Genomic DNA, 15566 nt, shown 5'->3' with positions numbered 1-15566 from the left:
TTGTTGGTAATCAAGCCTACCACTGTTGTGTCGTCCGCAAACTTGATGATTGAGTTGGAGGCGTGCATGGCCACGCAGTCGTGGGTGAACAGGGAGTACAGGAGGGGGCTCAGAACGCACCCTTGTGGGGCCCCAGTGTTGAGGATCAGCGGGGAGGAGATGTTGTTGCCTACCCTCACCACCTGGGGGCGGCCCGTCAGGAAGTCCAGTACCCAGTTGCACAGGGCGGGGTCGAGACCCAGGGTCTCGAGCTTGATGATAGCTTGGAGGGTACTATGGTGTTGAATGCCGAGCTGTAGTCGATGAACAGCATTCTCACATAGGTATTCCTCTTGTCCAGATGGGTTAGGGCAGTGTGCAGTGTGGTTGAGATTGCATCGTCTGTGGACCTATTTGGGCGGTAAGCAAATTGGAGTGGGTCAAGGGTGTCAGGTAGGGTGGAGGTGATATGGTCCTTGACTAGTCTCTCAAAGCACTTCATGATGACGGATGTGAGTGCTACGGGCGGTAGTCGTTTAGCTCAGTTACCTTAGCTTTCTTGGGAACAGGAACAATGGTGGCCCTCTTGAAGCATGTGGGAACAGCAGACTGGTATAGGGATTGGTTGAATATGTCCGTAAACACACCGGCCAGCTGGTCTGCGCATGCTCTGAGGGCGCGGCTGGGGATGCCGTCTGGGCCTGCAGCCTTGCGAGGGTTAACACGTTTAAATGTCTTACTCACTTCGGCTGCAGTGAAGGAGAGACCGCATGATTCCGTTGCAGGCCGTGTCAGTGGCACTGTATTGTCCTCAAAGCGGGCAAAAAGTTATTTAGTCTGCCTGGGAGCAAGACATCCTGGTCCGTGACTGGGCTGGGTTTCTTCCTGTAGTCCGTGATTGACTGTAGACCCTGCCACATACCTCTTGTGTCTGAGCCGTTGAATTGAGATTCTACTTTGTCTCTGTACTGGCGCTTAGCTTGTTTGATAGCCTTGCAGGGAATAGCTGCACTGTTTGTATTCAGTCATGTTACCAGACACCTTGCCCTGATTAAAAGCAGTGGTTCGTGCCTTCACGTGCCTTCAATTCAGTAGAGCACAGTACAAAGAGTAGGGCACAGTAGAGCAGAGCACAGTGCAATAGAGTAGGGTATAGTTCAGTAGAGCACAGAACAATAGAGTAGGGTACAGTACAGTACAGAACAGTACAGTAGAATAGGGTACAGTTCAGTAGAGCACAGAATATAGAGTAGGGTACAGTTCAGTAGAGCACAGTACAATAGAGTAGGGTACAGTTCAGTAGAGCATAGTACAATAGAATAGGGTACAGTTCAGTAGAGCACAGGGCAAAACATTAAATTAGAGAACAGTATAGTACAGTTCAGAAGAGCACAGTAGAGTAGGTTACAGTACAGGAGAGCACAGTACAAAATAGTAGGGTATATATCAGCAGAGTACAGTACAATAGATTTGGGTACAGTTCTGTGGAGTACAGTACAATAGAGTAGGGTACAGTACAGTAGAGCACAGTACAATAGAATAGGGTACAGTTCAGTAGAGCACAGGGCAAAACATTAAATTAGAGAACAGTATAGTACAGTTCAGAAGAGCACAGTAGAGTAGGGTACAGTACAGTAGAGCACAGTACAATAGAGTAGGGTACAGTTCAGTAGAGCATAGCACAATAGAGTAGGGTACAGTTCAGTAGAGCACAGTACAATAGAGTAGGGTACAGTTCAGTAGAGCATAGTACAATAGAATAGGGTACAGTTCAGTAGAGCACAGGGCAAAACATTAAATTAGAGAACAGTATAGTACAGTTCAGAAGAGCACAGTAGAGTAGGGTACAGTACAGGAGAGCACAGTACAAAATAGTAGGGTATATATCAGCAGAGTACAGTACAATAGATTTGGGTACAGTTCTGTGGAGTACAGTACAATAGAGTAGGGTACAGTACAGTAGAGCACAGCACAATAGAGTAGGGTACAGTTCAGTAGAGTACAATAGAGTAGGGTACAGTTCAGTAGAGTACAGTACAATAGAGCAGGGTACAGTACAGTAGAGCACAGTACAATAGAGTAGGGTACAGTTCAGTAGAGTACAATAGAGTAGGGTACAGTTCAGTAGAGTACAGTACAATAGAGCAAGTTACAGTTCAGTAGAGCACAGTACAATAGTGCAGGGTACAGTACAGTAGAGCACAGTGCAATAGAGTAGGGTACAGTTCAGTAGAGTACAATAGAGTAGGGTACAGTTCAGTAGAGTACAGTACAATAGAGTAGGGTACAGTTCAGTAGAGCACAGTACAATAGAGTATGGTACAGTACAATAGAGTACAGAAGAGTAGGGTACAGTATAGTAAATACGGGTACAGTAGAGTACAATAGAGTAGTGTACAGTACAGTGGAGTACAGTAGAGTAGGGTACAGTACAGTATAGTAGGGTACAGTACAGTAGAGTACAATAGAGAAGGATACAGTACCATGTAGTACAGTAGAGTAGGGTTCAGTACAGAAGAGAAGTATGTAGTAGTAGTAATGTTTTGGTCAAATGTTTGTCAATGTTTGGGGTCTTGGAGGGTTGGAACCCCCCTGTTGTCTATGCATCTCAATACTCTACTCTTTTTCCTGAAGTGTCCACAACCCACATGGTGGTCCTCTGTAACACAGTTGGTAGATTATGGCACATGCGACATTAACATGTAGATGTGCTGCCCGTGTTGTAACAGACACCATAATGGCACAGATACAAAGATGAAACCTCTATATAAATGTTTTCCTTTATGTTCAAACATGAAGTTTAGGAGTCAGTGTACAGGACAGACTCCTTTCAATAGAAATACAGTGTGTATATAAACAATTACTCTGTACTAAACTTATTTAACAATATGTTTGTTATTGCTTTGGAGTTTGGAGACTTCACAGAACAACACTGTCCCAATACTTTAACGAAGAATTCTGACACAATATAAATAGTGTCCATCTTTATGACAAAAAACACAAAGTAACTCACCTTCTACAGTGAGAGTGACAGGATCACTTAGTTGTGAAGATGTGGGTCTAGACAATCTGTTTCCTTCACACCAGTACTGACCCTGGTCAGACTCAGCAGCTCTACTGATGGTGAAGGTGTTTCCTGTTATAGTGTGTCTGGCAGACTGGGACACTACATTATAATTCCTGTCTTTGTACCACTGATAGTTCCATCTACTGGCATACGTCACTGAACACTTCAGAGTGACTTTCTCTCCAGTGTATGCAGGGTTTGGCTTCACAGTCAGAGTAGTTTTGGGAAGAGCTGTGAAAAAAATGCACAAAACATCTGGATACCTGTCTGGTAATTCAGCTGATGCTGTAACATTGTGATAAAAGTATATTTTACATATGTTGACTCCATTCAGTTAGAATTTACATACATTTATATAAAGACGAATGCAGTCAGAGCAACAATCTTTCCAAAGTAGGATCTGACTTCAGTAAGTAGTACGGTAACTATTATTTTAGACATATAAACTATATATGCAAAAGTTTGTGAACACGCTTTCAAATTAGTGGATTCGGCTTTTCCAGCCACACCTGTTGCTGACATGTGTATAAAATCAAACACACAGCCATGCACTCTCCATAGACAAACATTGGCATTAGAATGGCCTTTACTGAAGAGCTCAGTGACTTTCAATGTGACACTGTCATAGGATGCAACCTGTCTAACAAGTCAGTTTGTCAGATTTGTGCCATGATAGAGCTAACCCGGTCAACTGTAGGTGCTGTTATTGTGAAGTGGAAACGTCTATGAGCAACAACGGCTGCAAAATGGTAGGCCACAAGAAGCGCACAGAACGGGATCGCCGAGTGCTGAACTATACCCTACTCTATTGTGCTGAACTCCACAGAACTGTACCCTAATCTATTGTACTGTACTCTGTTGATATATACCCTACTATTTTGTACTGTGCTCTCCTGTACTGTACCCTACTCCATTGTACTGTGCTCTACTGAACTATACTCTACTCTATTGCACTGTGCTCTGCTCTACTGTGCCCTACTCTTTTGTACTATGCTCTACTGAACTGTACCCTACTCTATTGTACTGTGCTCCACTGGACTGTACCCTACTCTATTGTACTGAACTCCACAGAACTGTACCCTAATCTATTGTACTGTACTCTGCTGATATATACCCTACTATTTTGTACAATAGAGTAGGGTACAGTACACTAGAGTACAATAGAGTAGGGTACAGTACACTAGAGTACAATAGAGTAGGGTACAGTACACTAGAGTACAATAGAGTAGGGTACAGTTCAGTAGAGCACAGTACAATAGAGCAGGGTACAGTAGAGAAGTATATAGTAGTAGTAGTAATGTTTTGGTCAAATAGATGTCAATGTTTGGGGTCTTGGAGGGTTGGAACCCCCCTGTTGTCTATGCATCTCAATACTCTACTGTTTTTCCTGAAGCGTCCACTACCCACATGGTGGTCCTCTGTAACACAGTTGGTAGATTATGGCACATGCGACATTAACATGTAGATGTGCTGCCCGTGTTGTAACAGACACCAGACACCATAATGGCACAGATACAAAGATGAAACCTCTATATAAATGTTTTCCTTTATGTTCAAACATGAAGTTTAGGAGTCAGTGTACAGGACAGACTCCTTTCAATAGAAATACAGTGTGTATATAAACAATTACTCTGTACTAAACTTATTTAACAATATGTTTGTTATTGCTTTGGAGTTTGGAGACTTCACAGAACAACACTGTCCCAATACTTTAACGAAGAATTCTGACACAATATAAATAGTGTCCATCTTTATGACAAAAAACACAAAGTAACTCACCTTCTACAGTGAGAGTGACAGGATCACCTGGTTGTGAAGATGTGGGTCTAGACACTCTGTTCCCTTCACACCAGTACTGACCCTGGTCAGACTCAGCAGCTCTACTGATGGTGAAGGTGTTTCCTGTTATAGTGTGACTGACAGACTGGGACACTACATTATAATTCCAGTCTTTGTACCACTGATAGTTCCAGCTACTGTCATACGTCACTGAACACTTCAGAGTGACTTTCTCTCCAGTGAATGCAGGGTTTGGCTTCACAGTCAGAGTAGTTTTGGGAAGAGCTGTGAAAAAAATGCACAAAACATCTGGATACCTGTCTGGTAATTCAGCTGATGCTGTAACATTGTGATAAAAGTATATTTTACATATGTTGATTCCATTCAGTTAGAATTTACATAAATGTATATAAAGGCAAATGCAGTCAGAGCAAAAATCTTTCCAAAGTAGGATCTGACTTCAGATAGTAGTACGGTAACTATTATTTCAGACATATAAACTATATATGCAAAAGTATGTGAACACGCTTTCAAATTAGTGGATTCGGCTTTTCCAGCCACACCCGTTGCTGACATGTGTATAAAATCAGGCACACAGCCATGCACTCTCCATAGACAAACATTGGCAGTAGAATGGCCTTACTGAAGAGCTCAGTGACTTTCAATGTGACACCGTCATAGGATGCCACCTGTCTAACAAGTCAGTTTGTCAGATTTCTGCCAAGATAGAGCTAACCCGGTCAACTGTAAGTGTTGTTATTGTGAAGTGGAAACGTCGCTGAGCAACAACGGCTGCAAAATGGTAGACCACACAAGCGCACAGAATGGGAACGCAGAGTGCTAAAGTGCGGAGCACGTAAAAATTGTCTGTCCTCCGTTGAAACACTAACTACTGCATTCCAAACTGCCTCTAGAAGCAAACTCAGCACAATAAATGTTCGCCGGGAGCTTCATGATATGGGTTTCCATGGCCGAGAAGCCGCACACAAGCATAAGATAACCAATACAATAGAGCAGGGAACAGTTCAGTAGATTAGGGTACAGTTCAGTTGAGCACAGTACAATAGAGTAGGGTACAATACAATAGAGTACAGAAGAGTAGGGTACAGTATTGTAAATAAGGGTACAGAAGAGTACAATAGAGTAGTGTACAGGACAGTGGAGTACAGTAGAGTAGGGTACAGTACAGTAGAGTAGGGTACAGTTCAGTTGAGCACAGTACAATAGAGTAGGGTACAGTTCACTAGAGTACAGTACAATAGAGTAGGGTCCAGTTCAGTAGAGCACAATGCAAAACATTCAATTAGAGTACAGTAGAGTACAGTTCACAGGAGCACAGTACAATAGAGTAGGGTACAGTTCAGTAGAGTACAATAGAGTAGGGTACAGTTCAGTAGAGTACAGTACAAAAGAGTAAGTTACAGTTCAGTAGAGCACAGTACAATAGTGCAGGGTACAGTACAATAGAGCACAGTACAATAGATTAGGGTACAGTTCAGTAGAGTACAATAGAGTAGGGTACAGTTCAGTAGAGTACAGTACAATAGAGTAGGGTACAGTTCAGTAGAGCACAGTACAATAGAGTAGGGTACAGTTCAGTAGAGCACAGTACAATGGAGTATGGAACAACACGGTAGAGCACAGCACAATAGAGTAGGGTACAGTTCAGTAGAGTACAGTACAATAGAGTAAGTAGGGTACAGCACAGTACAGTAGAGCAGGGTACAGTTCAGTAGAGCACAGTGCAATGGAGTATGGAACAGTACGGTAGAGCACAGCACAATAGAGTAGGGTAGTGTTCAGTGGAACACAGTACACTACATTCAACTAGAGTACAATGGAGTAGGGTACGGTTCAGTAAAGCACAGTACAGCAGATTAGGGTACAGTACAGTAGAGTACACTAGAGTATAGTTCAGTATAGCAGAGTACGTTAGAGTAGGGAACAGTAAAGTAGAGTACAGTGGAGTACAGTACAATAGAGTAGGGTACAGTTCAGTAGAGCAGAGTACAATAGAGTAGGGTACAGTTCAGTACAATAGAGTAGGGTACAGTTCAGTAGAGCAGAGTACAATAGAGTAGGGTACAGTTCAGTAGAGCACAGTACAATGGAGTAGGGTACAGTTCAGTAGAGTACAGTGCAATAGAGTAGGGTATAGTTCAGTAGAGCACAGTACAATAGAGTAGGGAAAAGTAGAGTGGAGTAGGGTAACTGGAGTAACTGTCTCTCCAGTGAATGCAGGGTTTGGCTTCACAGTCAGAGTAGTTTTGGGAAGAGTTGAGAAAATAATGCACAAAACATCTGGATACCTGCCTGGTAATTCAGCTGATGCTGTAACATTGTGATAAAATTATATTTTACATATGTTGACTCCATTCAGTTAGAATTGACATACATTTATATAAAGACAAATGCAGTCACAGCAACAATCTTTCCAAAGTAGGATCTGACTTCAGTAAGTAGTACAGTAACTATTATTTTAGACATATAAACTATATATGCAAAAGTATGTGGACACCCTTTCAAATTAGTGGATTCGGCTTTTTCAGCCACACCCGTTGCTGACGTGTATAAAATCAAGCAAACAGCCATGCACTCTCCATAGACAGACATTGGCAGTAGAATGGCCGTACTGAAGAGCTCAGTGACTTTCAATGTGACACTGTCATAGGATGCCACCTGTCTAACAAGTCAGTTTGTCAAATTTCTACCATGCTAGAGCTAACTGTAGTCAACTGTAAGTGTTGTTATTGTGAAGTGGAAACGTCTAGGAGCTACAACGGCTGCAATATGGTAGGCCACACAAGTGCACAGAACGGGACCGCTGAGTGCTGATGGTGAGGGTGTCTCCTGTTATAGTGTGTCTGACAGACTGGGGTAGTACATTATTGCTTAGGGATTTTTTTATCAATAATGACTAATTATGTATACATTTCAACCAGGACTGACTAATCAGAATACTATTATGTTACTGTAAATGTACTAATCAGATTACTATTATGTTACTATATATGTATGAATTTTCTTTTTAATCCTAGTACTGAATATAATGTGTGTAAATATAATCAAGAATTAGAACAATGACTGTCTGTTCCTTGGTAGAAATGAATGAACTATATCGCCAGACTGGCTAGAATGTTTATCTACACTGACTGACCTTGGCTCTAGGCGAGGTGGGAAGGCTTGAGTACTATAGAGCCTTTCTACCAGTGTCAAGAAGAGACGGAACATTTAGAAAACGCTGACGTCATTTTCAGTTTATAACCTGTGATAAAATGTATCATGTTCAGCACTCACGAGAATAAACGCATCTGGTTGATTTCAAAGACTGGTCTCTGTCCATTTTATACAAATAAGGGTCATACAAACGCTTATGAATTGACAGAGTGATTAATTTTAATTGGGTATTAAAACAGAGGAATTTAATTCCTGTCTTTGTACCACTGATAGTTCCAGATACTGTCAGAATCAGTTACTCTGAACACGTCTGTCTCTCCAGGGAACACAGAGTTTGGTTGTACAGTCAGTGTAGCTTTGAGCAGAGCTGCAGAAACATACAACATATGTTTTTAAAACAACTAAACAGCATCCTTTAAATGAGGCCCACTTTCAAGTGGTTATAAGAACGGAGGCATTGATCTGGACTGGGTGTTCTCCATGTGTATTTCTAGTCAGTGACTCCTCCCCCCTGTATGACACCTCTGAGAGTGACAGACTCTCTACTGAATGTCTGGGAGCTGTTGGGGTGTATGGTCAGAACAGCCTTCGACACTCCTGGACAAAATCAAAACAGCATGATACAATTCCCTTACACATGTTATTTTGAGACACTCAAAACATGTCCAGACAAAATCAACTTTAAAAATCACAAATAAAGAAATATGATGAAGCATTAAGAGATGGAGGCTTGATGAAGAGAACAAATATCTACCATCATCTTCAGAGTGTCCAGAGTTGATGTATGTATTCAGCACTAAAACAAAGAAAGTCACATTGCACAAATATTAGCTTGAAATAAATAACAACATGCCATATTCAGGTTACTGATTACCAAATCTGTCATGTACTTTCATTTAAAGGTGCAATCTCTGATTTCGACATAGATTAATAGCTATTCATCCTTGAACAGTATAACTTTTAATTGCCTCAGCTTATCATTACAGAAAAAAACATGATTTCACGTTTGAAATGTCCATGTTTTGCATTTGTGAAATACAATTTCACGTGTGAAACCATGTAACTGAATTGAATGACTACTGACCCATAACACTCACTTCCGTCATTGTGAAGTACTTCGAGAGGCTATTCAAAGACTCGATCACCCCCGACACACTCTACCCTCTCCAATTGGCCAACAACCCAACAGATCCACAGAGGACCAAATCACCATTTCACTGCACCCAGCCCTCACCCACCTGGACAAGAGGAGTGTATTTGTGAGGATGCTGTTCATCAACTACAGCTCAGTCTTAAATACCATAGTGCAGTCTAAGCTCACCAGAAATCTCAAATCCCTGGGACTGAACTCCTCCCTATGCAACTGGGTCCTGGACTAAATGACACGCTGCCCTCTGCTGGTGAAGGTAGGCAACATTACCTCCTCCACACTGATTCTAAACACGTGCGGCCCCACAAGCATGTGTCCTTAGTCCCCTTACTCTCTGTATTCCCAAAACTGCATGGCTTCACACAGGTCCAACTCATCATCAAGTTCGCTGATGAAATGGCAGTAGAAGGCCTGATTGCCAACAACGACGAGATGGCTTACAGGGAGGAGGTAGGCACTCTGACTGTGTGGTGCCAGGAAAACCACCTCTCCCTCAATGTCAGCAAAACAAAGGAGCTCATTGTGGACTTCAGGAGGAACCAGGCATCCTCATCAACGGGGCCATCGTGAAAACGGCAAAAAAATTCAATTTCCTTGGCGTGCAATTCTCTGAGGAGCTTAAATGGTAAAGCTACACGGACACCGTGGTGAATAACACTGTTGGAGGAAATTATAGTTGAAATGATTAATTATGCATACATTTAAATCAGAACCAGTTATTTTAATACTATTATGTTATGGTATGAAATGTATGGGTTCTTGGTTATTAAGCTGTTACTGAAAATGTAAGTAAAACAAATTAATTGTCTGTACCTTGTGGGTTTAAGGGAGGGGATGGTATATATATTTTCTGACAGATAAGAATGGTCTTTGATGTTCCATTAGTGGAGGAGAAGATGTCTTTTAGACAGATTGGAATGTTTGTTTATTGAGGGGAGTAGAAGAAGATCTCCAGACCTGAAGACACTGCGCTATTGTGTGGATCGGAGAGGGTGTGAGAAACTGATGATGTCATTTTATGTTGTCTCTTTAAAATGTAAGGTTCTTTGTATTTTTTAGTCAGTACTCTCTTGTAATAAACGCTGTTACCTGAGTTTAAGACTGGGGCTCTGTCCATTCCTATAATAATAATATGGGTTTTACGATCCCATGGAATACATTGACAGAGTAATTAATTCTGATTGGGAAATAATACAGAGGAATTTAGAATTCCACTAACAAACACACAACATTGACTCTTTAACCTCATGTGGCTGATTCAATTTGTCCGGTTCCTGAATGCCCTCACAGTATTCTACAGGAACATCATCGAGAGCATACTGTCGGGCTGCATCACAGTCTGGCATGGCAGCGTAGCCTAGTGGTTAGAGCGTCGGACTAGTAACCGTGAATTTCACAACTTTGTGAAAATCTAATTTACTATTTTACATGTGAAAATGTTGTCATGTGTAGTTTCATTTTACATGTTGAAATGTTGCATCTCCATGTCACATTTACTTCATATGATATCATGTTTTCACATGTTGTCAAATATTTTCACTTGTGTTGTCACAATCTTCCTCCTCTTCATCTGAAGAGGAGAGGCGAGAAGGATCAGAGGACCAAAATGCAGCGTGGTATGTGTTCATGATGAATGTTTAATTAAAGAAAGAACTGAACACAAAAACAATAAACACCGTGAAGCTATCATAAGGACTGTGCTGACACAAGCAACTAACATAGACAATCACCCACAAACAAACAGTGCAACCCAGGCCACCTAAGTATGATTCTCAATCAGAGACAACTAATGACACCTGTCTCTGATTGAGAACCATACTAGGCCGAAACATAGAAATCCCCAAATCATAGAAAATCAAACATAGACTGCCCACCCCAACTCATGCCCTGACCATACTAAATAATGAATACAAAACAAAGGAAATAAAGGTCAGAACGTGACATGTGTAGTTTAATTTGATCTTATGTTGCTTTTAGATGTTGTCACATGTTATCACAGTAACTTCTCATAAGATCATGTGAAATTCAGGTTGTCACAACTGTCATATCCCATCATAACACAAAATATACTGTTATTTTATGACAATGTGTGTTAACAATGTCAGTGTAAACAAACAATGTACATTAATTCCCCTAGCCCCATTCTTCCTCCGTTTACAACAAGTGGCAGCGTGGACGTTAAGTGGTAGTTTAAATGGCCACTGACTCACCATGTCCTGCAATCCTAATTTAGTACCATTTACTAATGAGCATTTAAACTGTTTTATCAATAAGGTATAAAACACAAAAAAGCTAAAGCATGAAACAATCTTAATTTACATGAATGTATTATTTATTTTTCAATCTAAGGCTTACTATATCAGTTTATTAGTGTTCACACACAAGCACACTCACTCATATGGAAAAAGCCAAAAAAGATCAGACCCCTCCCTCAGTGCCCGGTCCAGATCCAGAGCCACATTTATGGGCTCTAAGAACAACTATTGACTGGGGAATAAAGGAAGAAACTGCCACAACAGCATGCGACCAGCAGAGGGAGCCAAAAGTACGGGAACTACAAGTACTGGGCATTAAACAAGAACCAACCTATAGGAAGACTGAGGAGGAGTGGTATGAACAGACCTACCAAACCAACGCCCCAACGGAAGAATACTTATGGGCATCAGTGCTGAAGGAACTAACATTGGAGTAAGTGCTACATAGTCCTTCACTGCAGCCGAGGTGAGCTGAGGTGAGTAAAACATTTAAACGTGTTAACCCTCGCAAGGCTGCAGGCCCAGACGGCATCCCCAGCAGCGCCCTCATCCGCGCCCTCAGAGCATGCGCAGACCAGCTGGCTGGTGTGTTTACGGACATATTCAATCAATCCCTATCCCAGTCTGCTGTTCCCACATGCTTCAAGAGGGCCACGATTGTTCCTGTTCACTCACTTACGTCATTATGAAGTGCTTTGAGAGACTAGTCAAGGACCATATCACCTCCACCCTACCTGACACCCTAGACCCACTCCAATTTGCTTACCGCCCAAATAGGTCCACAGACGATGCAATCTCAACCACACTGCACACTGCCCTAACCCATCTGGACAAGAGGAATACCTATGTGAGAATGCTGTTCATCGACTATAGCTCAGCATTTAACACCATATTACCCTCCAAACTCGATCATCAAGCTCCTGAGACCCTGGGTCTCGACCCACAACCGCCCTGTGCAACTGGGTACTGGACTTCCTGACGGGCCGCCCCCAGGTGGTGAGGGTAGGTAACAACATCCCCACCCCGCTGATCCTCAACACTGGGCCCCCCACAAGGGTGCGTTCTGAGCCCTTTCCTGTAATCCCTGTTCACCCACGACTGCGTGGCCATGCACGCCACCGCCTCAATCATCAAGTTTGCGGACGACACAACAGTGGTAGGCTTGATTACCAACAACTTTATGTACAGACGGCCTACAGGGAGGAGGTAGGGCCCTCGGTTTATTTGCATTTATCTGCATTGTCAACTAGGAAAATAACCTCATTAACATCTGCAACGTGTATGTGACAAATAAAATTAGATTTGGAGATTTGATTGTGGAAAAGTGGCTAATGTAATGGCACACTGTGTTAAGATAGGGGGAAGATGTTCTGGAGTGCAATCTAACTGAGTGTCTAAAAGAGGTTTAAAAGGAAGAGATCACCCCATGATCCTCAACCCATATGATTTGGACCATAGAGAATCATTGATTGACTACTTTGACATCAAGGCACGAGCAAACTATTGACTGGTATATCTTAAGAATTGTGTTGTACACTGGAAGCTCACACCACTTAAAAAGAATAAGAGAACAAAGTTGTGAAAGAGAGAACTTCACCCCTCAACAGCGCGAGGCGTAGAGAACTCTTGGGAGCAACAAGTTCCATCTTTGGTGTGTCAGTGACAATTGCAGTTTGGCAAGATTGAAAAAGCCCAGAAATAAGTAAGCCTCGTAGTAGCCAAGGGTTGATAAAAGGGAATCAATATCTAAACAGTTGGCAGTAAAAAGTGTAACCATAGGAAATTCGGACTAAATAAGAAATTATAGTATTATATACAGCGGAGGCTGCCAAAATGTTAGTACTCTTATAAAGAGCAGTTTCGGGAAGGACCAAGGGAATAGAGCTTTAAGGTAAATATATGGCTATTTGCTTTGTTTAAGAGTTATAAGAAGTGTGTTAAGCAAATTATATTTGGAATATTATTTGGCATAGCATAGCACATTAAGGATTGATTGAGCATTATTGATGTATTAGGACGGTATAACCATTGAATTGTAATAACGTGTATAAGACAAAAAACAGTGTGACTTAATAAAAGCTTGAAACTTTGACAACTAGGCCAGATTAACGATCTGGAGAGCAAACGCCTTTGACACTCTCACTGAACAGAAAGTGACCCTGGTTATAGGTTCAAGTGATTGCACTAAAGAATATTTCATTGTGTGGACAATAATATATCTTTGGGAAAGTGAAAATACATGTGACTACTGGCTGACGAGCATAATAACTAATAGAAAATAAGTTATTAGGTATTGATATATAAGAGAAGAAGAGACAAGGTAAGGGAGTATAGGAAGAATCTATAAACATAAAGTAATAAAGTACTCATCTATCCAAGGCCCCATACTAGACCGGGAAATAAGGGAGTGACAACGTGAACGAAGGAACAAACCCAACTCACGCGAAGGGCCATTACGAATACATGGAAGGGTTGGTAGGGCCGCACGGCAAGGCCCTTGTTACACCGAAGTGACTAAAATCCTAAAGTACTCTGCCTAGCCAGAGGACGGGATAGAGGCTTTTGCTGCAGGCAAGGTGTGCTCCATTCTGTCCTGACGATGATCTCTGAACTACAGTTCTTCTGACAAACCCCTCTACTTCCTATATGATTATTAGTTCACGCTAGATGTCGACCGATTAATCGGAATGGCCGATTAATTATGGCCGATTTCAAGTTTTCATACCAAACTGAAATCTGTATTTTTGGACACCGATTTGGCCGATTTTTTAAATATATTTTTTTACACCTTAATTTAACTAGGCAAGTCAGTTAAGAACACATTCTTATTTTCAATGACGGCCTAGGAACGGTGGGTTAACTGCCTTGTTCAGGGGCAGACCGACAGATTTTTACCTTGTCAGCTCTGGGATTCAATCTTGCAACCTTACGGTTAACTAGTCCAATGCTCTAACCACCTGCTTTACATTGCACTACACGGGGAGCCTGCCTGTTACGCGAATGCAGTAGAAGCCAAGGTAAGTTGCTAGCTAGCATTAAACTTATCTTGTAAAAAAAATCAATCAATCATAATCACTAGTTAACTACACATTGTTGATGATATTACTAGTTTATCTAGCGTGTCCTGCGATGCATATAATCGATGCGGTGCGTATTCGTGAAAAAGGACTGTCGTTGCTCCAATGTGTACCTATCCATGAACATCAATGCATTTCTTAAAATCAATACACAGAAGTATATATTTTTAAACCTGCATATTTAGCTAAAAGAAATCCATGTTAGCAGGCAATATTAACCAGGTGAAATTGTGTCACTTCTCTTGCGTTCATTGCACACAGAGTCAGTGTATATGCAACAGTTTGGGCTGCCTAATTTGCCAGAATTCTACATAATTATGACATAACATTGAAGGTTGTGCAATGTAACAGGAATATTTTGACTTATGAATGCCACCGTTAGATCAAATACGGAACGGTTCTGTATTTCACTGAAAGAATGAACATCTTGTTTTCGAGATTATAGTTTCCGGATTTGACCATATTAATGACCTAATGCTCGTATTTCTGTGTGTTATGTTATAACTAAGTCTATGATTTGATTGAGCAGTCTGACTGAGCGATGGTAGGCACCAGCAGGCTCGTAAGCATTCATTCAAACAGCACTTTACTGCGTTTTGCCAGCAGCTCTTCGCTGTGCTTCAAGCATTGAGCTGTTTATGTGTTCAAGCCTATCAACTCCCGAGATTAGGCTGGTGTAACCGATGTGAAATGGCTAGCTAGTTAGCGGGGTGCGTGCTAATAGCGTTTCAAACGTCACTCGCTCTGAGACTTGGAGTGGTTGTTCCCCTTGTTCTGAATGGGTAACGCTACTTCGAGGGTGGCTGTTGTCGATGTGTTCCTGGTTTGAGCGAGGAGAGGGACGGAAGCTATACAGTTACACTGGCAATACTAAAGTGCCTATAAGAACATCCAATAGTCAAAGGTTAATGAAATACAAATGGTAGAGAGAGAAATAGTCCTATAATAACTACAACCTAAAACTTGTTACCTGGGAATATTGAAGACTCATGTTAAAAGAAACCACCAGCTTTCATATGTTCTCATGTTCTGAGCAAGTAACTTAACGTTAGCTTTCTTACATAGCACATATTGCACTTTTA

General features: G+C 41.6%; 2 protein-coding genes across 16 annotated transcripts in view; both read right to left on the bottom strand.

Annotated features, from left to right (window-relative positions):
- LOC112259872 (Fc receptor-like protein 5) overlaps window positions 1–15566 on the bottom strand; it is a 237826-nt gene that overhangs the window by 174801 nt on the left and 47459 nt on the right. The gene's annotated exons all lie outside the window — the stretch shown is intronic.
- The window catches only part of LOC112260979 (basement membrane-specific heparan sulfate proteoglycan core protein), a 203310-nt gene that overhangs the window by 177126 nt on the left and 10618 nt on the right, over window positions 1–15566 (bottom strand). For 6 of the 8 annotated variants that reach the window (XM_042328227.1, XM_042328220.1, XM_042328223.1 and 3 more), the window contains exons 3-5: window positions 8757–8798; window positions 4826–5110; window positions 2993–3277 (exon numbers count right to left, since the gene is read on the bottom strand). In XM_042328227.1, coding sequence (XP_042184161.1) covers window positions 2993–3277; window positions 4826–5110; window positions 8757–8798 — 612 coding nt within the window. The remainder of the gene's footprint in view (window positions 1–2992; window positions 3278–4825; window positions 5111–8756; window positions 8799–15566) is intronic. The other 2 variants (XM_042328225.1, XM_042328226.1) reach the window with 2 other exon arrangements.

This window comes from Oncorhynchus tshawytscha, linkage group LG10, assembly GCF_018296145.1.
Source record: "Oncorhynchus tshawytscha isolate Ot180627B linkage group LG10, Otsh_v2.0, whole genome shotgun sequence".
Taxonomy (NCBI): Eukaryota; Metazoa; Chordata; class Actinopteri; order Salmoniformes; family Salmonidae; genus Oncorhynchus; species Oncorhynchus tshawytscha.
This window is presented reverse-complemented; position numbering and strand designations above follow the sequence as displayed.